The sequence below is a fragment of the Nannobrachium achirus genome (genome assembly GCF_963921795.1).
Source record: "Nannobrachium achirus genome assembly, chromosome: 5".
NCBI lineage: Eukaryota > Metazoa > Chordata > Actinopteri > Myctophiformes > Myctophidae > Nannobrachium > Nannobrachium achirus.
Genome location: NC_137814.1, coordinates 58,576,291 through 58,601,506, shown reverse-complemented (window position 1 = coordinate 58,601,506; position 25,216 = coordinate 58,576,291). Strand labels below are relative to the sequence as shown.

The window sequence follows — 25,216 nt, the reverse complement described above, 5'->3', positions numbered from 1 at the left end:
TGATGGATCAGTTGTTAAATGTTTTAATAAGGTGAGAACAAACAAAGGTTTTGTTATGGAACATGCAGAGTGAAAACAAACACGATTAAAATGTCATCTCTTCATTCATTTGACACTATACAAAAATGGTACACAATTTACAAATCAATACCAACAACCAATTTATTTGTGAATTCATTTTCTCCATTGACTTGAATCGGAAAATGCAAAAACCTTTCTCAAATATGGAGATGACTGACATCAATGTTTGACATCATATAGACCACACGAGACACCCATGCTGATACTGGTAGACCTAGCTAATTTTTCACCATTGACTCGAATGGGAAAATGCCGATTGAACCAGTATGTTCCATATATGGGCATTCCAAGATTCTGGGCTTAATATTGATGACATCAGGGATCTCCATATATGGGCATAAAAGGGACAAGGACTGACACAGAGATCCCCATATATGGCCACAATTTGTGAATTAATTTTCCCCATTGAATTGAATGGGGAAAAAAGGGGGTACGTAACTGAAGAGACAGACAGACAGAGAGGGTGTTGGAGAGGGAGGGGGAGGGGTGAGAAGGACATAATGTCTTATCCATCTTCATAGCACTAATTCACCTCTCCATCTGTACACACACGCACGCACGCACGCACGCACGCACGCACGCACGCACGCACGCACACACGCACACACGCACACACACACACACACACACACACACACACACACACACACACACACACTGCCAGATTCGCAATAATCCACATCATTGCTGGAGGGCTCTGTCTGTGTGTGTGTGTGTGTGTGTGTGTGTGTGTGTGTGTGTGTGTGTGTGTGTGTGTGTGTGTGTGTGTGTGCGTGTGCGTGCCCTCGTTAATCACCTCATGTCTCTCATCAACCCCGTTTTACACTGCAAAAAAAAGAAGAAAAGAAATCCACCGTAACGAATCAATTGGACTCGTGAGCAACAAACACAATAACAGTGTTTACTCTGGTTGACTGCAGCGTACGACCACATGCTTTCTGTCCCGACCACTTCAAGCTGCACTCTGTCTTGAACCCAGTGGGGGAGAGTAACTAAGTGCATTTACTCAAGTGTACTCATGTACAATTTTACTCCAATACAATTAGCTGAAAACTTTAGTCACTAGTTACTTTGTAGATTGATTATTATTACAAAACATACATTAACAACTTCAGGCCTATATATTGCAAGAAATGCTGGTTCCTGGGCTTCGGGCTTAAACACACACAGCTACATACCTACCAACCTACATATTATGCAGCCGAGCGCAGTATTTGCACGCTCTGCAGGCACACGTAACTAGACTAAAATGTTAGGGAGTGACCAGTGAAGTAGAGATCCAGTAGAACTAAAAGACAAGTCATTTTATGCTTGGCTGTGTGCTTGAGTCATGCATCGGAAAAACAATGTGTTTGAGAGCTTGTAGATCTGCTATTCTTGCCATGCAGTATAAATCAGGCGATGCCATCGCGACCTGCCAACATGCATACATCTTACTCAGATTTAGTTGACTAAAACCATATGATATTCAGTGTTGTTTTTGACTGCAAATTTTGATTTAGTTTTAGTCATAGTCTTTTGAATAAAATGTCATTTAGTTTTAGTCATAATTTAGTCGCTTGAAAAGTATTAGTTTTTGTCTAAATTTAGTCGACTAAATATCATAAGATTTTATAGGCGACTAAATCTACAGTTTATTTAGTCAACTAAAATATATTTTGGCAGGCCTTGATGGCATTGTAATGACTGATTTAAAACTTGGTTGCGTGCTGAAAATAGCAGATCACAATGTGTCGTGCTGCGACACATTGTGAGCTTGTAGATCTGCTATTTTCAGCACGCAACACCTGAGAGCAACCAAACATAAAATGACTCTCTTCTCCACTAGTCCCTCCCTAACCTTTTAGTCTAGTTTTTATTTTGTTGACAAAATTGTCAATATATTTAGTCTTAGTTTAAGTCATCGCAGCTTAGTTTTTAATTTAGTTTTCGTCAGTGAAAAAAACACAGTCGACAAACATTTTTCGTCATTGATTTAGTCGCCAAAATCAACTCTGATGATATTTAGTCAACTAGACTAAGCCTAAAACATTTCAAATGACTAAAATGTGACTATAAAACTACATGGAACATCATTCAAAAGACTAAAACTAAACAGATATCTGCTGACGGCTGCTGAGGAGAAGTCATCTGTGTGTATGCCACTGTCGGAGGGGGAAATATCGCTCTTTCGGCCGACCGTCCATTCGACAAAGGAGCGTCGGAAGGGTTAGCGACTCACCCCACGGAGGTTAGGGTTAGGGTAAGGGTTAGAGTTGGGTATCGAACAGATGACACATAGTAACAGCGAAACGCTCCCCTGTCGGAGGCGTAATTTCAGAAAGACATAGTCACATAGCGGGTGGCAAGAAATAACTTACCATACGCCCTGCCATAGCCTCTAATGATGGAAATTATAAACCTTACTTCAGTATAAAATGATATTCCAATAAGGGTAGAGTGGAATGAAACAATGAATTTATTATACAAAAAAACAAGAGCTCTTGGAGGCTGCAACATGCACATGCAGCTCCGGATTGCAAGCCTGTGCCCTCTTTATATAAACAAGAGAACACAAAAAACTGGAGACGTGGTTAGTGGACAGAGTCATACATTAGGAAAGTTTGGTGTTTACAGAAGTCTTCCATATATTATGACTATAGATGACTATATAGATTATGCTGACTGGCGAGGTAGGAGTAAGCATCCGTCAGAGCAGTTAAGATGAACATCTGCTGTCAAGTCTTTAAAGTTAAATTGTTGTGGAAAATGGTGAGCTAGCATATAATAAGATTGACAAATACACAATAATACATATATATATTGACAGTATATTGCTACCACACTCTAAAATAGCAGAAAAGCTCTCAGCGCGTCGCTTGGCCAATCCTTTTCCTGTTTCCTGTCGCGTTACCATGCAAAAAGGACCTTGCTCTGCCACCTTCGCAACGAGGGGCCTCGCAGATCTCCGAGTGTTGCATTGGTCCTGTCACGCCCCTACATGGCGTCCCGTATCTTTTCTGACCAGTGTCGCGCCTCTCACGCGCACAGCACAGGTGTGCATCGACCCCCAAGTTCACACCTCCACAACGTTTAGTTTCACAGCAGATTGATTTAATAAAGGGACGAGCCTGCATGCATATCAATAGACCATTATCTGATATCTGATTAATTATCTGATTAACTCCTGTAGGTGTTAAGCAACCTATGCGTTGAAAATGTTCACCTATAATGACATCCCCAAAAATAGGGGATATGCCACGTTGAAAGTGGTTGATAAATGAATGGTTGCATAAAAAATTAAGCGCTCGCGAAATTATTATAATAACATGCTTGGGGACAATAGCTGAATTTAAGGTTACATGTAAACACAAGGAGATTCCTCGCGACTCGCGTCAGTTATTTTGTGTACCATCATCCTCGCGTTTTCCAGAATTGCACCTTTCTAGTCGTGGGCTCGCTGAAATGCGAGACCAGTATGTTATACCAAAACTTTATAGGTCAAGTTTATTCTCCTCAAAAAAATGTCCGACAGTACAAAAGCATGGCCTTTAGCCAATGAGGGAGCAGCATTCTTGGTGACATCATCACCAACAAGTGCGACCTGATATAAATAACAACAACACGTGGGCTCACTGAAAGGCGATTGTGGGCTCGCTGAAAGGCGAGACCAGTATGTTATACCCAGTGTTGGGTATCGTTGCATTTTGAAGTAACTCTTGAAAAACTAATCCGTTATGTTACTCCACTACCCAATGAGAAAAGTAACTTAGCGAGCTACCTTTTCCGTTACCGACAATTAAAACACATTTTCAAATCCTTGCGCGAGTTGGTTACATTGCATTACTGCCTAACGTCATTGGGTGGCCTTATCTATGGCCCATATTAATGAACTCTGCTGTTAAAAACAAGAATGATATACACAATAGACAATATCCACTACAGCTCTTTTATCAATTAACTTCCAAATCGGGCCAAAACAAGATTCTGTTGCGAGGACGTTTGGTAAACATAAAACAGCCTACCGGAGTGTAGTGGACTGCTGGACTTCACCATGGCGATTTGCATTGACGTTGAACCTCCTTGCTTTCACCAGTAAATCCCCAAATAGTGTGAATACTTCCACAGCCTTACTAAAACGCAACATCTCTGTCTCTCAAGCCCTGCCATGCACGACTGTAAATGATATGTAAACAAGACACGAGCACAGGTAGTCCCCCCTTGTTGCCGCTCGCCACCAAAACACCAAAACACCGTTATTTTTTGAAAATGTAACTTATAACGATCCTGCTAAATTGTAAAAGTAACTCGTTGAGTCGTTAGGTTACTCCGTTACAGCAAAGGCTAACACTGTTACGTAGCGCCGTTAGTTATAACACGTTAGTTGTAACACCGCTACACCCAACACTGGTTATACCAAAACCTTATATGTCAAGATTAATCTCCTAACAAAAATGAACGACAGTACAAAAGCAGGGCCTTTAGCCAATGTGGGAGTAGTGTTCTTGGTGACATCACCACCAACAAGTGCAACCTGATATAAATAACAACAACACCCACATGAAATCGTTTGTAGTATGTTCTCCCAAATCTTCATGTAGTAAAGATTTGTGGGCTCGCTGAAAGCATATTATGTTCTCTCAAATCTTATATACTAAGGTTATTCACCTCAAAAAACTGTGCGACAGTACAAAGGCAGGGCCTTTAGCCAATGAGGGAGCAGCGATCCCACACTGTTTCGTAGGAACGGTATTTCTAGTTAGTGTGGTTGCCTAACAGGGCCTAGTCCTAGGGAAACCTTATAGACTTCTAGGGTAACTGTTTAGAGACCTCTAGGGTAGCTTTTCCGCTGCCATTGGAAATGGCTAGAATAGGGAATCAATAGGGAATCAATGGGAGTGGGAATCAATAGGGAATCAATTGGTCGAGCTTCACATGACAGTTAGCTTACTGTATCACTTATCTTTCTAGTTTATTATTGTAATAGCCTGTGCTCAGGCTATATTTGCAGCTCCCTTGCCCCCTCTGTGTTACCGTGCACGGGTGCAATTTAAGAGGGCCTCCCAGCCTTAGGCGGCAGAGAATGTTGTTCTTTGTGTTACCAATTGTCATCTGTGGATGTTGAGTCCGACTTATCACTTCTGTATGGGGTTCAGTTTGTTGTACGCCGATTCAATAACGCTTCGCTTGCTCGCCAGCCCTCCTCCAGGAGGGAGGTTGGGGACGCTCTCGGACGCCAGCGTCTGCATCACGTAGACCAGATCCCCTTCGTCCCCTTGGTCCTCTTGTCGCTTCAGGATCTCTGCTACCCTTCTCTCCAGGTGTTTATCCAGCTCCGCCTCGCGCTTCACGGCCACGGGGCAAACCATCGGCGCCCCCGAGAAGCGGATCAGCGCCACAGTCATGTTGTCCTGACTCCCCTTGTACAGGCAGGTGTCGACGATCTCGCCGCACACCCTCTCGAGGTCGCTCGTCACCTCCAGCCTGGCCCTGACGAACTGGCACAGCTCCTCGTTGGCCATGACGTCCCAGACGCCGTCGCCGGCCATCACCACAAACTCGTCGTCCACCACAGACCTCTCCAGTGCATTCACCTCGGGCTCCGGCGAGACCAGCTGCTCGGCGGGCTCCTTCCCCGGCGCGCACTTGAAGTGGAAGTCGCCCAGGGCCCGGGACACGGCCAGGGACGCGTTGACCCGCTGGAACGTGGCCGAGCCGCGGGCCTTCTGGATCCTCTTCTTCTCCAGCGGGTTGCTGGGCTTGTGGTCCTGCGTGTGGAAGTGCACGCTCCCGGCCCGCGCCAGGAGGCCCCGCGAGTCGCCGCAGTTGATGAAGTAGACGTGGCCGGGGGAGACCAGCACGGCCACGGCTGTGGAGCCGCTGCGGTCCACCGTGCTGTGCTTCTTCTCCGAGGCGGCGCGCATGTGTTCGTCGAAGCGCAGGAAGCCGGCGCGGATCCCCTCCTTCACCCTCTCCACGGAGGTCGTCTCCCCCTCCTCTCTCAGGGCGTCCTGAAAGTCCGGGTCGCCGGCGATGTGCTCCAGCAGGTGCTCGCTGCAGTACGTGGCCGCCAGGGAGCCGCCGTGGCCGTCGTAGACGGCGAAGAAAGACCAGCGGTCGAGGCCGTGGGGCAGGCCGATGGCGGCCGCGTGCGCGTCCTCCATCTCGGACCTCCAGCCCTGCATGCTGCACACGCCGTAGTGCAGGTTGTTGCCTTCGCCGTGAGCCTTCAGCTTCTCCGTCTTTGGCCGGTCCAAAAACGGAGAGCGGAATTTGCTCGATATGGGCATCATCATGCCTGGGGGGCCCGAACAGGGACAGTAGATGTACAAGACTACTATGAAATAGAGGATCTTAAAGGTGTCTCCACAGGAGACAAGTGCAGATCCGTGGAGTTTGTATAGTGGAATATGGGATGTCTCTTTATATAGAGCACCGAAGTCTGACATCACTGCGTCACAGCGTAGTTATTTCTCTTGAAAATACCATAGGGGAATGATCGCATCATATAAGAACTATGTTCCAGAAATTGTCAAATCAGTCACATATACCTGCCAAAATATCGGGGGTGGTTTGTTAATTATTTTAACCACATAACACACACATTTGAAAGCAGGCCCAAACCAACTGTTGAAGACCCATCTAGAGCAATCTCTGTCTGTTCACCTTAATTTTCCACCAGTGGTCCTTAATGGTTCCAGGTGGATAATGGAGAGTTGGTAACCAAATGGACCCTTATAGATATTTAACTCTTCTTGAGAGCGTAAAATCTGTTTCTTTTTACGCTCTCATGACTTAAATTATTGTTAAACACCTACATTGCTTACCAACGGTCTACACAATTACAGATTATGTAGAAGCATTGTTATGGGTGGAGCACTGAGTGAACTTAATTACACTCCCAAGCATTCTTATCTATTTGCGTTTCTACGAGGATATCGTACATAAAAGTTAACATCAGAAACAAGGATGAGAAGTCCCCAGTGGCGAGACACATTGATATAGAAGCACATGATGAGTGTTTTATCCTCGAGCTTCCAGCATATAGAGGTGGCCTTTACACAGCACTGGTGACAGAGACAGAGCACTGTACAGAGACAAGCTTTGTGAAAGCATTGCTTACAGTCCCAATACCCCAAAGGCTTAAATGAAGAATTGCTACCATGGTGTTTCTTATAATTTGCTGACTGAACATCCTAAAGAAGGGGTCATTGTCCTACTTCAAGTTGCACAAATAGGTTTGTGCAAGGTATATTTGCCGTTTTCACATGGACTATTGTTTCATATTGTATTGTAACTCACCTTTTTGAGCGGTGGTAAACCGCTCCATAGAGTGGCTGTGTGTGTGTCTGTAGCCTTTTTCCTCAGCGTTTTGCCATAGTAAAACGTGTGTGTGTAGCATAGCCTGTACATCCTAGACTCAAATCCTAGTCTGAAGACGTTATGCAAGCACAACCACCACTCACTTCACATGGGGTGTGATTTTTCATATAGGCCTACCTTTTTTCATACTAGACGTTCAGTGCGCTGTACGCAGCACTACTGATCTGGTGAAGCTTGGCCAATCAAATCAGCATGTTATGTTTGTGACATCTGTAGGCCAATCAAATACGGATGTTTGTAATTCCCACCCATCGTACAACCTTCAACCCATCCACAAGGCAATTTTAATATACATTTTGTACGGTATCGTGATACTGACGGAAGGACATATACTGTATGTACACGTAGATTATGGACGTTATTATAGTGCAATTTACCCTTTTTTTACAATATTTTGGGGGCTTTTATGCCTTTATTGATGGTGAACAGTAAGTAGTCTGACAGGAAATGGGAAGAGAGCGATTGGGAGTGAATGACACAGGATTAGCAGCCTAGGTGGCAGCCCAGGACACAATTTAACTTATTGACATCATTGCGCGATGACGTCACAAAGTCATTACCACAAGTGAATTGTCCTTAAAGTGAATCGTGAAATTAACAAAACATAATTTAGGCCTGCCTGTAGCTGATTCGATGTAAGTTGATGACAATTAGTTAACAACAACAACCCAACGATCAGCTGAGGTATGGCACAACAGGTTCAACTGGCCCGGGAGAAGTTCTGTTGTTCTATCTGTCTGGATCTACTGGAGGATCCGGTGAGCGTTCCCTGTGGACACAACTACTGCAGTAGTTGTATCGAGGGATACTGGGATCAGGATGACCAAAGAGGCCAATACAGCTGTCCACAGTGCAGAGAGACCTTTAACCCCAGGCCCGTTCTGAAGAACAACAGCATGTTGGCCGAGGTGGTGGAGAGCCTGAGGGGAAAGGGACCCCAAGCTGTCCCTCCCGATCACTGCCACGCTGGACCCGGAGACGTGGCCTGCGACGTCTGCACCCGAAAAAAACGGAAATCCGCAGAGACTTGTCTTCAGTGTCAGGTGTCGTACTGCGACGCTCACCTCCAGCCTCAATATCAATGTCCCGCCTTCAAGAAGACACACCAGCCGGCACACGCGCAGCACACACACCGGACCGCCGGAATGGCGGAGACGACAACGCCGGGCACATGTCCGCTGTCGGCACACAAGGCTCCCCACGGGGAGAGCTCGGCCAAGCCCTCCGCCGCCGCCGCAGAGGACATGACCTCCAAGGACTACTACTTCGACTCCTACGCTCACTTCGGCATCCATGAGGAGATGCTGAAGGACGAGGTGCGCACGCTGACCTACCGCAACGCCATGTTCCACAACAAACACCTGTTCAGGGACAAGGTGGTGCTGGACGTGGGCAGTGGCACGGGCATCCTTTGCATGTTTGCCGCCAGGGCCGGTGCCAAGCGGGTCATCGGCGTGGAGTGCAGCAGCATCTCGGACTACGCCGCCAGGATCGTTCGGGCCAACCAGCTGGACGACGTGGTGACCATCGTCAAGGGCAAGGTGGAGGAGGTGGAGCTGCCCGTGGACAGCGTCGACGTCATCGTCTCCGAGTGGATGGGCTACTGCCTCTTCTACGAGTCCATGCTCAACACGGTCATCTACGCCCGCGACAAGTGGCTCAAGCCGGGCGGCACCATCTTCCCCGACAGGGCCTCGCTCTACGTGGCGGCCGTGGAGGACCGTCAGTACCGGGACTACAAGTTTGGCTGGTGGGAGAACGTGTACGGCTTCGACATGTCCTGCATCAAGGAGACGGCCATCCGTGAGCCCCTGGTGGACGTGGTGGACCCCAAGCAGCTGGTGAGCGGCACGTGCCTCGTCAAGGAGGTGGACGTCTACACCGTGACCGCCGACGAGCTGTCGTTCGCCGCGCCGTTCCGCCTGCGGGCGAAGCGGAGCGACTACGTGCACGCCCTGGTCGCCTACTTCAACGTGGAGTTCACGCTCTGCCACAAGAGGACGGGCTTCTCCACAGGGCCCGAGTCGCCCTACACCCACTGGAAGCAGACGGTCTTCTACCTGGACGACTACCTGCCGGTCAGGGCCGGGGAGGAGATCTTTGGCACCTTCGGCGTGAAGCCGAACGTCAAGAACAACAGGGACCTGGACTTCGCCATAGACATCGACTTCAAGGGCCGGCTTTGCGAGGTGTCCAAGACCTCCGAATACAGGATGCGCTAGTGCAGTGATCCAGAACCCTCTGGATTTCAAGTAAACCCAGTTTGATTTGCATCAGGCTGTGGACCCCCATATTGTGTTATTTTTGAGCGGTGCCGACATCTGGTTTTGTCTGTTTGTCCCACGTCAAATGTTTGTCCAGAATGTCATTGGTGAATTGGTGTCTGTTGTTTGTGCGCAAGTACTGTAAGTACTGCAAGTACTGTGTTCGGTTGCGTAACTGTTTGTGTTTGCGCCAAGTGCGACCTGATATAAATAACAACACAAGTAGGCCATACATTTTAAAATGTTTTTCAAAATAATAAAATGTTTAGGCCCAAGATAGGGCCCTCAGAGTTTCAGTCCCATAAGGGTCCATTTGGACCCCTGGTGGTCCCTGAACCCAACTTTGAGAAACAGTGAACACTGGTTCACGGTATTTAAGTATTTATAGTAAGACTTCGCCCATGTTCAACCTATCTTCATATAATTGGTCCTCACGAATGCTTATGATGAAATGGTGTGACTCAGAGGAGGGCTGCGGACAGTTGGTTCATCATTCAGCATTTTCTTTTTTTCCACTTTTGTATTATTCATATTTTTTGAGCGGTGCAAACCGCTCCTATAAGTGGCTGTGCGTGTGTCTGTAGCCTTTTTCCTCAGCGGTTTGCCATAGTAAAATGTGTGTGCGTAGCATCATGTTTGTCTAGTGATGTCATATGTTGTATGGACATGATCTGCAGGTTTTCATACTAAATGTTATCTATGGTCGCAATAAACGCATACATTAAAAAAAAACACACCTAGAGTGAAGAGAGCAGTGCTCGATGGAGTCCATCAAAATTGACAAAATCCTTGCTGAGCTCTGATGTCACAGCCCCTACAACAACATAAACAAACCCGGCCACGTAACTACGACGACATAACCACAAACAAACCATATGGATATGGGGGTATAAAAGAGCTAAGGACTGACAGATACAGAGATCTCCATATACCGTATGGACATAAAGGGGACACGGATAGACGGGTACTCTGACAAAGCTTTACATTTATTTTACATACCTATCTTATCCCATGGGGGAATTTCAGTTTTAAGCTTCACCCAGCTGAGTGCTTGGGGCGCAACGTTGGTGTAGTGGTAATGCATATGCCCTTCATGCAGAAGGTGAGTGGTTCAAACCCTGCTTAAGCCGATGTCAGTAAGGGGGAGAAGACGACAGACAGCCAGCCCCATGGCCTCCCCTAAGTAACAAGAAATCTTGTGAAATAAAATGTTGTCAACCACTTCAACACATTGCTGAGAGCTGGAATCGTACCTGGGACCTCTGGAGTTCCAGGGCAGGCTCACTAACCATTCAGCTACTGTGTGGCCGCCCATAAATCGGCGGTGTGAGCCTGTGAGGATCAGCTATAACTCTATATCGGACAGCTGGATCGGTTGTTCTGTACAACCGCTAGTAACTGCAAATTTACGTCATATCAGACGGTTCCAAAAGCCTGTCCGAACGGTTTCGTTTTCCGACACCTTCCTTCAGAGGGTGTATTGGACTTTAATGACATTATCATGCAATGACGTCACATGTGATATCATCACAAGCAAATTGTTCCTTAAAGTGAATCTTCAAATAAACAAAATGTCATTGAGCATGTAATGAACATTTGTGTTTTGATGAGAGTTGTTCAGTAACACATTTTGCCACACAGTCCGCTGCAGAATATGGCGCAGCAAGCAATAGAACTGGACCAGGAGCATTTCTCTTGTTCCATCTGTCTAGATCTCCTGAAGGATCCAGTGACTGTTCCTTGTGGTCACAACTACTGCCGTAAGTGCATTGAGAAACACTGGAATAGGGAGGATCTAAAAATGATTTTTAGCTGTCCGCAGTGCTGCCAGACATTCAGCTCAAGACCTGTTCTGAAGACGAATAATGTACTGGATGAGGTGGTGGAGAGCCTGAAAAAGACAGGGCTCCAAGTTGGTCCTTTGGATCACTGCAATGCTGGACCTGGAGACGTGGCCTGTGATTTCTGCACTGGGAGAAAAGAGAAAGCTGTGAAGACGTGTCTTCAGTGCCTGGTCTCTTACTGCGACGCTCACCTCCGGCCTCACTATCAGTCTCCTGCTTTTAAGAACCACAAGCTGGTCACGGCATCCAAAGAGATCCAGGAAAACATCTTCATCGTGCAGTCAATCCAGGAGAGAGAGACAGACGTGAAGGTGCTTCGCGAGGAGGTCGATTCCATAAATCGCTGCGCCGACAGAGCAGTGAAGGACAGTGAGGCCGTCTTTACTGAGCTCAGCTCTTCCATCGAGCGAAGACGATCTGGGGTGAGGGAGCTTATCCGAGACCAGCAGAAACGTGAAGTGAGTTGTGCAGAAGAACAGAGGAAGCAAATGGAGCAGGAGGTCACCGACCTGAAGAAGAGACTCGCCGAGTTGGAGAAGCTCTCGTACACCGAGGAACAGACCAAGTTTTTACACAGTTTAAGGTCCTTCTCGAAGATCAACGATTCTGCGCACAAAGTCAGCAGTGATGCGAAATACTTTGAGAACGTGAGCGTCTTTGTATCAAAGATGAGGGACAAACTAGAGGTCATTCTCAAAGAGGAAGGGACAAACATCTCGGAGACAGTGAACAGAGTGGCCGTTTTACTGACAGAAACGGCTGAACCCAAGACCAGAGCTGAGTTCTTACAATATTCGTGTCCGATCACGCTGGATCCAAACACAGTACATCAGCACCTGTCTCTGTCTAAAGAGAACAAAAAGGTAACATGGATGAACAAACCACAATCGTATTCTCATCACCCAGAGAGGTTCATTACGTTTCACCAGGTTCTTTCTAAGGAAGGTCTGACCGGACGCTGCTACTGGGAGGTGGAGTGGGGGGGCTTCAGCGTCGACATAGCGCTCTCATATAGAGAGATCAGCAGGACGGCGGTAAATAACGACAGCAGATTTGGACACAACGACAAGTCCTGGTCTTTGCGGTGTTGTAAAGGATATTATGTGTTCAACCACAGAAACGTTAATACTATAATCCCGGGCCGCGTGTCCTCCAGAGCGGCCGTGTACCTGGATCAGAGCGCCGGTACTCTGTCCTTCTACAGCGTCTCCGACCCCATGACCCTCCTCCACAGTGTCCGGACCACGTTCACCCAGACCGTCTATGCCGGGTTTTGGTTGGGTTATGACAGCACCGTTGAGTTGCGATGACGTCAAGCAGATCGGACTTTGGGACTTTAGTTCTTCGGGACTTTTGTTCGTCTCTACTCCACGATAATTTCTTTATGATTAGGTGTTTTTCTTTTTTTTGATCCCTCAATGACAACATTCTCCGCTTCTAAAAACGGGGACGGAGTCTTGGTTAGACCTCCCGTTGGTCCGACCAGGTTAACATGTGTCGGCGGGTTAGCATTGACCAGCGTTGGCGGGTTGGAATTTCACCAGTTTACGGTTAAGGTTAGGTTTAGGTGGTCGGACCAATATCATGTTACGATAAAAACGAATAAACTGCTACGCTGATGAAAATAAAATACTAATGCTGCTACAATGTCGGAGGATCTGAAAGAAAACAAATAATTTGTACCTTTATGTTCCTTCCTGTACCCAGGTCATAACAATAGAGACCTCCTTGAACCTTCTATCGTTCAAGTAGCAACACTTTTTGATTATTTTATCACGGTTAACACAATATATAATATATACAAGTTTGTAGCAGGGCATTCTTACCGCCCTGATACATGCAGTTCACTCTACACTCTTCATACAAAAGCATAGGTCACGGTACTTGACAGTGATCAAACTCTCTCCACTTCTCAGCCTCATCCTTGTGGCATTTAGTTCTTCAGTGTTAGATTATGATTCTGGGGATTGTATGATGTTATGTCAGTATCCTGTAACATATAACCTTGAAGGGTTCAATGTTCAAAGGTTCATTATATCTCTGTCTTAGGCTAGTGATCTCAGATAGTAATCTCAGAGCATCACAGCAACAGAGACTCACGCCGCCAAAATGAATGCAATATAATTTAAATGAAGTGCTTTATCTTGACGAAAGTTTATGAACTCCATGTTTGGAGTTTCCATTTAGGGGCATATTTAAACAAAAGCGAAGCACAGACAGACATAGACACACAAGGATTTGTGGAATTCATAGAATCTAAATTATATATAGGAATGCATATAGAACATTTTAGGATATCAATTATTATAGAACATAGAGGAAATCATCATGCTTGCTGAAACACAATAGCTCACTTTTGTAGTATAATTCCTTTATATCAAAACACTGCTTGGGCGTGTCTTCCTGGATATTTCATCCATCCATCCATCTTCAACCGCTTATCCGGAATCGGGTCGCGGGGGTAGCAGTTCCAACTGAGACTTCCAGATTTCTTTATCCAGAGCAACTTCCTCCACTCCCTCAGGGAGTATACCGAGGCGTTCCCAAGCCAGTTTGGAGATATAATCCTTCCATCTGGTCTTTGGTCTGCCACGGGGTCTCCTCCCAGTGTATGCATCGAGGACCTTCCTAGGAAGGCACTCGGGGGCATCCGTACTAGATGCCCGTCATTTATGTATGCTTGCAAGTCTCCAGTCTGAAAAGGGCTTGTATACTTGCCAGCATATTGAGAACATTTACACACTTAATTAGTTCACTTCTTATTTTGTTAAAAAATGTCTCTACCCTAAAGCAAACTGAAGTGTGGCCTAGATATGGCCAACACATTCTCACCCCCAAGGTGTCAGATACCTGACGCCCAGTCAAGTACCCTGCTGCTTCAAGTAGGGGACGCCACAGGTATGCCTACTGCTTCAAGTAGGGGACGCTTCGGGTATGCCCAGTGGTCTAAGAGAAAAAAAAACGTTCCCCTAGTGGGATTCAAAACCGTAGGGTTTACCAGCCACCCGACGCTCCTGCTCACGCCACTATCCACGGCGGAGGCGTGCCGTCTCAGGCACCGATGAGCCCTGTGAGTCACCGCCGAGCGAGTGGTAGCGAGCAAGTCGCCGTGACGAACGGTGCGACCGGCGCATCACCCGACTTCGCGCAGTCACCGAGTTATGTGCCGTTATGGACAGAATAGTACATTTTGACCAGGGGACTGCTTTTGCGTCCGAATGCGGCTCAAAGGGACTGTACTGCGGTAGTGTCCACGTTGCGTTAGTATCCACATTGTCAAAGATAAAAACACAAATAAAAGGTTGTTTGGTCGGCAGCTGGCTAGCTCAGTCGGTAGGGTAGCATGGCTACGATCACTAAGGCCCGGGTTCGATTCCCACTAACGGTAGTTACATATTTGAGTAAACATGTGTCAGAGCATGCATGCTAAGACACTCCCTCTGCTTCCACAGATAGACACAGAAACCATCCCAGCGCGTTTCAGGGATGATGCTGAAAGCAAGTCCGAAGTGCAGCACGGGCTGATATGGCCTATATCTTGGCTCAAAGGTTGTTGTACGCCCAGGGTCCCATTAGCCAAGCTTTGCAGGACATGATGTGATTGGCTAGCGGGATGCTTATGAACTCATAAATAGCACCACTGACTTCATACTAGGTGTGATTATTTCCGGGCCAAACAAGGGAATCACGCGACGTTGATTTGCTTGCCCAATTCGCTCATACTAGGACATGACGTATGTTTAGTCAAAATAATTGGTTGATGCAGAGTTTTAGACGTAATACATGGAAGGATACGACTTAATGACACCATCAAGCAATGTCATCACAACCAAATTGCCCTTTAAGGTGAATCATCAAAAAACTAAGTATAAGTTATGCCTGCCTATAACATTTCAATGAACTTTTCTAAGTTTCAATTATTAAAGGTTTATTATCAGACAAAGTGATCTGTAAGATGGCACAGCAAGGGGTTCAACTGGACCAGGAACATTTCTGTTGTTCTATCTGTCTGGATCTACTGAAGGATCCAGTGAGCATTCCCTGTGGACACAACTACTGCAGTAGGTGTATTGAGGGATACTGGGATCAGGATGATCAAAGAGGGAGATTCAGCTGTCCACAGTGCAGACAGACGTTCAACCCAAGACCTGTTCTGACCAAAAACAACATGTTGGCTGAGGTGGTGGAGAGCTTGAAGACGACAGAGCTACAAGTTCCTTCTCCTGATCACTGCTATGCTGGACCCCCAGACGTGGCCTGTGATTTCTGCACCGGGAGAAAACAGAAATCCGTGAAGACCTGTCTTCAGTGTCTGGTCTCTTACTGTGGCACTCACCTGGAGCCCCACTATCAGTCTCCTGCCTTCAAGAACCACAAGCTGGTCAAAGCCTCCAATGAGCTCCAGGAAAACATCTGCATCCAGCAGAGAATCCAGGAGAGGGAGAAAGACGTGAGGGTACTTCACCAGGAGGTCGGGTCCATCAACCACTGCGCTGACAGAGCGGTGGACCACAGCGACACCATCTTCACCGAGCTCATCGGCTCCATTGAGAGAAGGCGGTCCGAGGTGCGGGAGCTGATCAGAGACCAGCAGAAGCGCAAAGTGAGTCGCGCCGAGGAACTTAGGAGGTGCGTGGAGCAGGAGGTCACCGACCTGAGAAGGAGGCAGGAGAAACTCTCCAACATAGAGGATCACGTCCACTTTCTGCCTTCCACCGCCTGCCTCTCCAGGACCGGCGAATCCACACGTCACCCGCTCGGCAGCAACGCGCGTCCTCTGAGATACTTTGAAGATGTGCCCGTGATCGTGTCCAGGATGAGGGATAAACTGGAGGGGATTCTCAAAGAGGAAGGGGAAAACGTCTCGGAGAAAGTGAACACAATTGACGTTTTGCTGTCGGCACTGCCGGAGCCCAAGACCAGAGCTGAGTTCTTGCAGTATTCGTGTCCAATCACGCTGGATCCAAACACGGCGCACGAATACCTGTCCCTGTCTCAGCGGAACAGGAAGGTAACGTGGATGAACAAACCGCACTCGTATCCTCGCCACCCGGAGAGATTCTCCGCATTCCATCAGGTTCTTAGCAGCCAGTCCCTGACGGGACGCTGCTACTGGGAGGTGGAGTGGAGCGGGCACCACGTCGACATAGCGGTCTCATATAAGGACATCAGCAGAAACGGCACGAGCAACGACATGAGCAGGTTTGGATACAACGACAAATCTTGGTCTTCGCTGTGTTGTAATGGATGTTACGTTTTCAGACACAGAGGCGTTGATGTTAAAATCCAAGGTCGCGTGTCCTCCAGGGTGGGAGTGTACCTGGATCACAGCGCAGGGACTCTGTCCTGGTACAGTGTCTCTGACACCATGACTCTCCTCCACAGAGTCCACACCACGTTCACCCAGACCCTCTATGCTGGGTTTTGGTTAGGCTACGATAGCACCGCTGAGGTGTGTGACTTTGGGTTTCTTCGTCTCATGACTCCACAATAATTTGAATGTCCATTTTTTTGTTGGTTTTCTTCTCAAGGACAACACGCTCAGCTTCAACACCCAACAACGCCCACATGACATCTTTGGGCTCGCTGAAAGGTGAGACCAGTATGTTATACCAAAACTTTATTAGGACTTTATTCTCCTAAAACAAATGACCGACAGTACAAAAGCAGGGCCCTTAGCCAATGAGGAGCAGCGTTCTTTATGTGTGTGTATGGCAGGGGTTTTCAAAGTGGGTGACGGGGCACCCTGGGGTGCCGCGACGGCAGTCCAGGGGTGCCGCGAAATCATTTGATAATATTTGGAATTTATTTGGACACTTGAAAAAATATTTAGTACAAAGTTATTTTCAGTCAGTTCTAACCAAAATGGCTGTTATCTCAATGTTTTCCTCGCAACATAATCACAAAAATATCGTCACTGTCAGGCAGAAACCTCTATCGCACAAAACTAGTGAAAACAGCCGATCTACAAGCACGCAACGCCTCGCGATGCGAGGCGTTGTGTGCTTGTAGATCTGCTGTTTTCACTAGTTTAGTACATTATATAGATGATAAATACAAAACGAACGGTTTTGGACATACAAGGTTTCCATCCGACAACGACGATATGCTATAAATATAAGGTGCTGGGAGTGAAAATTATAATGTAGGGGTGCCTCGGATTAAAAAAATATTTTTGTTGTCGTTGGATAAGATTTTGTCAACAGTTCCATTTCATGCGGTATTGATGTGGTACCATAGGAGAGATAAAACAGGCAAACGTTGATCAAAATATAAAATTATTCTACCTTCTCTAATTGTGTAAGTAATGACAATGTTTAACAATAATTTAACTCAGGAGCATAAAATGAAACCAAATGAACCCGTACAGCTCTCAAGAGTTAAAGATCAATAAGGGCTCATGTGGTTATCGACTCTCCATCATTTAGCTGCGGACCACCTGGAACCCCCCAGGGACCACTGGTGGTCCCCGGACCACTGGTTGAAAACCACTGATCTAAATCTACGATGTAACTAACTAAAGCTGTCAAATGAGTCTATTCGAGTTGAAAGTAAAACTGGCCTCTGAGACTGAACACAACTGTTTTTGTTCAGTTATTGGTCAATAAATCAATTGAGACAAAATCAAATTACAATTTCAATGTTGATTCTGCTACAGGGGCCCTACAGCACATATAATCAGCTGCCATTGTATTTTTCATCCATGCATTACTCATATTACATTATTATTACACATTATTTCTACACGTCTTTATCATTTTTCACCCTATACTTTTACATTATTAATATTACAGCACTACTCTCACTATATATGTCTCCAATGAGGTCTTGAGTCTTTTTCACTATTCAGAATGCAAATTTTCCATAGGCGGAGGTCTTTTTCAATCCTCTTTTCCCTAGTAAGTGATCACAGCATTACAATTTGCCAAGAGAAATGTGATGTTCTACAATGCATTTGTGAATTTTCAGGGTACATTTGGTGGGTCAAGAGTAGCCACAATCATTGTAGTTTTGTGTCCACAACTGTTCCAATTTGGGCATGCATTTTAGGCAGATTTTTCCCCTGGACCCCCCTGAGGTTCAAGTGTTTTTTTAAAGGAAATACTCAAGTTTAGTAAAAAAAATAAAAAATACCTTGAAATTGCACTTCTTTACTTGAGCGAATGTACTTTACACTACTGTATAAATAAATATCCAATAATATTGTTCTATTGAAAACTGCAGTTCAGTGGCGAGGGAGCCATTTTATACAGTACATTTTATACAGTACAGTTGACATAGACAAATGACTGTAATAACGTTTAATAACCCAGGAACAAGCAACCCCAACCCCACAGCGCACAGCGGGCACGCGCACAAACACACACACACACACACACACACACACACACACACACACACACACACACACACACACACACACACACACACACACACACACACACACACACACACACACACACACACACACACACACACACACACACATGCGTGCACAAGACCCTGTGCATCGCTTGCCCTTGTGGCCGATGCACTGTAAAAGAAGAAAAAAATGAATAAGACATGTAAGTTCATAAAATTTACCAACCATAAAAAAATACATAAATGCCACGTTAATCAGTTTAATGTAGCAATCGAAAATGTCAGCTCGTTAAACGTGACATTAGACAGAACGATAAAGTTGTGACATTGGAAGTTCAGTCTCCTGTATAGCAGTGGTTTTCATCAAACAGTTGGTCTGGGGACCGCCAGTGGTCCTTGAGGGGGTTACAGGTGGTCCCCGGCTAAATGATGGAGAGTTGCTAACCAAATGGACTCTAGACAGCGTAAAATGAAACCAAACAGACTCTTTAAGAGTTGCTGAGAAATAGCCGAACAATAGCCGGAAAATGCCAGATCTACAAGCTCACAACTCAAGCTTTCAACAGCTATTTTTTTTCCCTTACCTCTAAACCTAACCTGTGAATGTCTCATCCTATAACCAACAAACACACTTTCAGCATCTTATGCTGAAAGAATTGCCCTCTCTGTGTAGAAATCCATGGCGTTACGCCACATCTCCGGTATTCACTTGATAATGCTTAGTTCAGTGTGGTATCACGCACTGAAAATCGCCAACCTCTAACCGCGGCGCGTTGTGAGCTTGGGGCCATTTTAGAAATTCAGCCCCTGCCTCTCAAACATTCTCTGCACGTCCCTGCTTGATGTTCTGTTCAGTGAATGAAGAGGTTTCTATTATGTGTGATGATGACATACTCTTCAGTGAATTAAGAGGTTTCTATTATGTTTTATGATGACATAAGGGGGTTCCACACTAGGCGCGGTCACCGCCTCCTAGCAATTCATTTTCAATGGGAGGCGGGCGCCGGGCGGCTTTTTCAGCCGTGCAGCGAAGTTTTGGGGCGGCGAGGCGAGCGGGCGCGGCCCCGTGAAATCCCCCGCGAGCGCGCTCGTTTGTGCATGCGTACGCGGGCGGTGAGAGATGGATTGTGTTCATCTTTGTGAAATACCGCGCAGCGTTTAATCACTGAACGAGTGTCTTTTGTGTCTCACCACGGTGCGGCCACCGCTGATCCTAACGGCAGCCCCGACGGCAACCGCCTGTAGTGTGGAGGGCACCTTATGCTGTTCAGTGAATGAAGAGTTTTCCGGTGACTCAGCAGTGATAACGTGTATGAGGTCAGAGGTCAGATCAATACAAGTTGCGTTAGTAAGCTTTGATCTTTTGAACCAACACAGCGGGTCGATCAGTTGTCGTGTGTTTGTGTGTGTGTGTGTGTGTGTGGTAAATGGTCCATTCATAGTGCATTTATCCAAGGCGCTTTACATAGATCTAAGACGGCAACTCTACCTCTGAGCCACTGCCGCCCCTGTGTTTGTGTTTGTGTGTATGTGTGTATGTGTGTGTGTGTGTGTGTGTGTGTGTGTGTGTGTGTGTGTGTGTGTGTGTGTGTGTGTTTGCGTGTGTCTGCATGCTTATTATAGTATGTATAGAGCATCACAGCGGAGGTGGTTTATGACCATACAACCTTTGATCCTATGTGAAAACATTATTTTAATATTACATTATTTGATATACTACATTTAATAAATACCCTTTGTTTTCATAGAAAAGGTCTCATGTTCATGATTCACTGCCATCCTGGATGGCTTTGTTCGAGTCTTAACATAATTGTGCTCTATAGTAACAACACAGAAATGTGCGTGGGGGGCCTGATGGGCTGCTGGTGCAGCAGTCCAGGCACCTTGGCTCCTGTGTAGCCTAAGAGCTTGACGCGGGTTCGAGTTCCAATCCCGACGGCCTTTGCTGCATGTCACTCCCCAAAAGAACAAAAAAAGGAAATGTGGGTGCGCAGCATTGTTACGATGTCCAGAATATTTTAATCAACCTAAAGCATAATTACAGATTCTTCTTTAAAGACAAGAAGGCGAAAGCACACATTCCCTATTTATAATTTACTAGCCCTTACCCGTTCAAAGATATGAGCTCTGAAATGATGTGCAGTGTGTGGGTTATGGGGTGTGCACTGTGCACACAGTATATGAGGGATGGAAAGTAACTTTAACTGGTGCTTACATGATAAAATGTAGGAGCATCAATGTAAGAAATACCCGTTTCATTTAATGAGATACTGTGTACTGATTTTTGGACAACATCTGTAACAGGGCCTGACCCCCCCCCCCCCATCCACAGTTATGCTAATGGTGATGCGATTTCAGATCAATTGCTCCATGCAGCCACTGAGTTTCAGACACTCAGACAGACAGACAGACTTTTGGAAAATTATATGTTTGATATGAAATTCTCTAACCCTACCTAACCCCAGTAAAACGTTGTGGGGAGGAATCGTTTGGTATAATGACTAAAATTGTGGAGGATAAAAGGGGTCAAAATTATTGTCTTCTCTAAATTTTACAAGAAAAGAAAAAGAAGCAGTTTTATGAAGCTTTCAGTGCACGATGCCTTGGCCTGGTGTTGCCCTCAGCCCTCAGGGTAAACATCTTGGCAGCAGCAGCAGCTGGCTGTCAGACAGACAGTCTGACCTTCAGAACACCCTGACAGTGATAGGAGTCTGTGTACGTGTATGAGGACAGGATCTGGATTCATGGCACTTTCAGTCAGTACATTCTGACAGCATTGATACTTTAAAGCAGGGTTCCCCTATTAGTTTTCCCCAAGGGCCGAATTATGCCTACTGGGGTACCAAAGCCAAGGGTCACAGCATTGCGGGGGCGGCGGCGGCGTTCCTGCTACTCCAGCGTCAGTTCAGATATACTGTATTAGATAGATAGATAGATAGATAGATACCTTTATTATCCCAGGGGAGAAAATCAGTTTCCCAGAGGCAGCACGCAGTATAAGGTTATTTACAAAGTTACAGAGAAGTAAGAAAAAAGATTAAAAAAACCAAACAAGAACAGAGTACAGTAAGAGCAAAGTACGTCAAGAAAGGGAACGAATAATAATATATATACATAAAGTGTCCTTAGGCACAACTATCAATATAGTACAGTAGTATAACCCTGTATCTCACCCTGTCAAACACAAGCAAAAATACTCAAAACGACTAACACAACCTAATACAGTGTCCAAAGGTCAGTGCGATATAAAAACAACTAGAAAAAGAATTAATTAATGCTGTTGCTGCTCTTATACCACCGTCCACCAATATTATAATAATGATTGGTTGTGGTACTAATTAAGCCCTGGGATTCTTAAATCCTGTGTTGAGTGTCACACAAGGAGAAATGCAGTCCTTAAAGTTGAAACAACATGAGTTAAGAACCAACCAGTCTGCTTGAAAAGTATGCATCTGTATAACAGCAGCCAGTTGACAGTGCTCATTTTTTTCTTTCACGTGAGAAAGACATGAAGCTCATGAATTTCTAACGTACGGACGGTGAGAGGCTGCATGGTGAGCTGGTGTCACCACCCCAAAAACCTCACCGTTGTAGGCTACTAAAACAGAACTTGTGTCTATTCCAGAATAAAGGATACAAGCTTGTAGATCGGCTATTTTCACTACTTTTGTGTATCGTGTAACCCTCTTGTACAACAAAGAAGGCCATTCATTTATGTATAGAAAAAAAAAAATCTTAAAAAGTTAAAATATGTGCCTCACAGCTAGACGTTTGATTCCCACTGGGGATGTTGTGGGCGTGTTCTCTCCTCCGCGTCATCAGCGCCCATATCCTAGGTGGGGTTGGCAAAAGGGCATTTCTGTGTGGAGTTTGCATGTTCTGCCCGTGTCCCCTAGAGTAGATACCCTCACAAAAATGTAGTAATCCTGGTCTCTATATACTGCCTCCCCCTGGCAAGCCGGGGCGCCTGATGGTGGGCAAAGGAACTGGCTGGAATAACATGTTCCTTCCACGCGCTATGTCCTACTGGGGAAACTCCCCCCTGTCAGGTGAAAAGAAGTGGCTTGTACTCCTCATGCATAGAAGGAAGCACACGCTCAGTCTGTTGCTCTCCCCAGGTTGGCAGAGGGAGAGTAGCAGGATTTATAGGCCCACAATTGGCACTGGGTGAAAAAATGGGTAACAAAAATCATGGGATAAAGATTTTAAAAAGTAAATGGATATACAAGATTTCTGCCAGAGAACAGTGATCTCTTTGGTGGAAGAGGTGCTAATGGACAGTATAGCACAGTCTACTGTAGCACAACATGATTTTTAAAACATGGTTTTAATTACTTTATGTGCTGCTGGTGTCGGTGTGAGGCAGAAGTGGAGGACCCAGAAGCAGATCACGGCAGGCAGGAAGATCAAGTCCAGTATTTATTAACATTAAACAGCAAACACAGGGAAGTAGACTGGGACACTAACTATACTGGGAAATACTAAACTAGGGGAAATTAAGACACACTCACAAGGCTTACAGCAGGCTAAACAAAGGCAGGAACACAGTAACACTGACTATAACCCAACAAGGGAACACTGAACACAGGGAGGTTTAAATAGACACTGACTAGACATGATTGGCTGAAAGACTAACAATACACAGGTTGTAAACATGACTAATCAGTAGGGGTGTAACGATACATTTTAATAGCGATTCGATACATATCACGATACATGGTTGACGATACGATACATGGACGATATTGGTTCATTCATGGCGATACGATACGATTCGATTCAACGCTTTAAAATCGAAATATAGTAACAATTTAGCAAAGACATTAAATCTGTGTGAAAAGTGTGGATAGTGCAGGTTTTTAAGGGAAACATGTATTATTATGGATATAAATAAGTAAACACAGTGATTTATCTGGCAAATACATGGACATTGTATTTGAACACATATGGACAAACCTGCACCTTGACATGAACCCAGAGATCCAGAGATTACACACATTTATCAATAGACCAGTGTAGCTATATGGAAAGGAAAAGTAATTAAACCCCTCTTTTTCATTTTTTCTTCTTAAAAATGCTAAATATAATGCCCAAGTAGGTAGTATCGATACAATCGATTCTTTGCACTACCGATTTGATACGATACAAAATCAAACGATACAATTCGATTTTGGCTGTTTTCATTTTCGATATACCTCGATTTCTTTAATTAAAAACGATATTTCGATGCAGTTACTATATCGTTACACCCCTACTAATCAGTGATGTGTAACAAGACAGGTAACAGTTAGGTAAAACAGGACACACTAGGACATCACTACACAATAAAGGTACGAACCTGACAATACATGACAGCTGGGTACATTTATCTACAGTATAATATTACTTCAGTCCACAAATTATCAATTAATGTAGGTTTGGTATTAATAATATAAATCTACTCCAAAATATACTGCTATTTAAAATAAAACAAAATCTTGAATAATGTGAAACATTTGGAATATCTTTGACAGATTTTAACACACAACTTGTATGGGTGTCAACATATTTTTAGATGGGATTCTGCTGCCAAATACATAATTATCAATTTGGGGGGGTCCCTCCTTCTCCATCTGGTTCTGACGCACATTGGAAAGGACCCAGCCCCTCTTGCGGTGGGGGTTTGTCAGTATGTGTGTGTGCGTGTGTGTGTGTGCTCGCGTGCGTGCGTGCGTGCGTGCGTGCGTGCGCGTAGGAGGGGGGATTAAAGGAGTAGTTCACCCCCAAAATGAAAAATGTTCTATTGATTACTCATGCCATGGAGACTTGAGTTCAGTAATATTTTAGTTTTTTGTCGCATTCCTAAGACAATAATGTGATTACAATAAATCTACCCCCATTGATTCCGGATGGGGAACCGAATGCATTTGGGTCCCTATCCGGAATCAATGGGGGTACATTTACTATAATAGATTTTTTGTCTTAGGAATTCGACAAATACAACCAAAATATTATTGAACTCAAGTCTCCATGGCATGAGTAATCAATAAAAAATAAGTCATTTTGGGGGTGAACTACTCCTTTAAGGCCAAACATGCAGACCTGAGCTCAGACGTTTTGTATGTTCATTTTTACCCATAAGCCCGTCAGAGGCAGGAAGAAGTGATATGCAGCGGGCACCTTCACCACTTACAGCCCACACACACACACACGCACACACACAGACACTCACACACACACGCACACACACACACACACGCACACTCGCATCGCATGCATGCATATATACTGTATGTACGTGAACACACACAACCATTTCACACA

At 45.5% G+C, this 25,216-nt stretch overlaps 3 protein-coding genes across 3 annotated transcripts; 2 read left to right on the top strand and 1 right to left on the bottom strand.

Moving 5' to 3' along the window:
• Positions 1-5,195: 5,195 nt before the first annotated feature.
• LOC308285524 (protein phosphatase 1A-like) lies at positions 5,196-6,245 on the bottom strand (the record flags this gene model as incomplete). The annotated part of the gene is made up of 1 exon (XM_080726306.1): positions 5,196-6,245. One exon carries the CDS (start codon positions 6,243-6,245, stop codon positions 5,196-5,198), a length of 1,050 nt encoding a protein of 349 aa, XP_080582432.1.
• Positions 6,246-8,129: 1,884 nt separating this feature from the next.
• On the top strand, positions 8,130-17,045 carry LOC308285215 (E3 ubiquitin-protein ligase TRIM65-like; the record flags this gene model as incomplete). Its single annotated transcript, XM_080725933.1, has 3 exons — positions 8,130-8,351; positions 11,587-12,827; positions 15,617-17,045. The coding sequence occupies 3 exons, from the start codon at positions 8,130-8,132 to the stop codon at positions 17,043-17,045; spliced, it is 2,892 nt and encodes a 963-aa protein (XP_080582059.1).
• Positions 8,589-9,665, top strand: LOC308286114 (protein arginine N-methyltransferase 1-like; the record flags this gene model as incomplete). The annotated part of the gene is made up of 1 exon (XM_080727071.1): positions 8,589-9,665. The coding sequence occupies one exon, from the start codon at positions 8,589-8,591 to the stop codon at positions 9,663-9,665; it is 1,077 nt and encodes a 358-aa protein (XP_080583197.1).
• Positions 17,046-25,216: the final 8,171 nt, after the last annotated feature.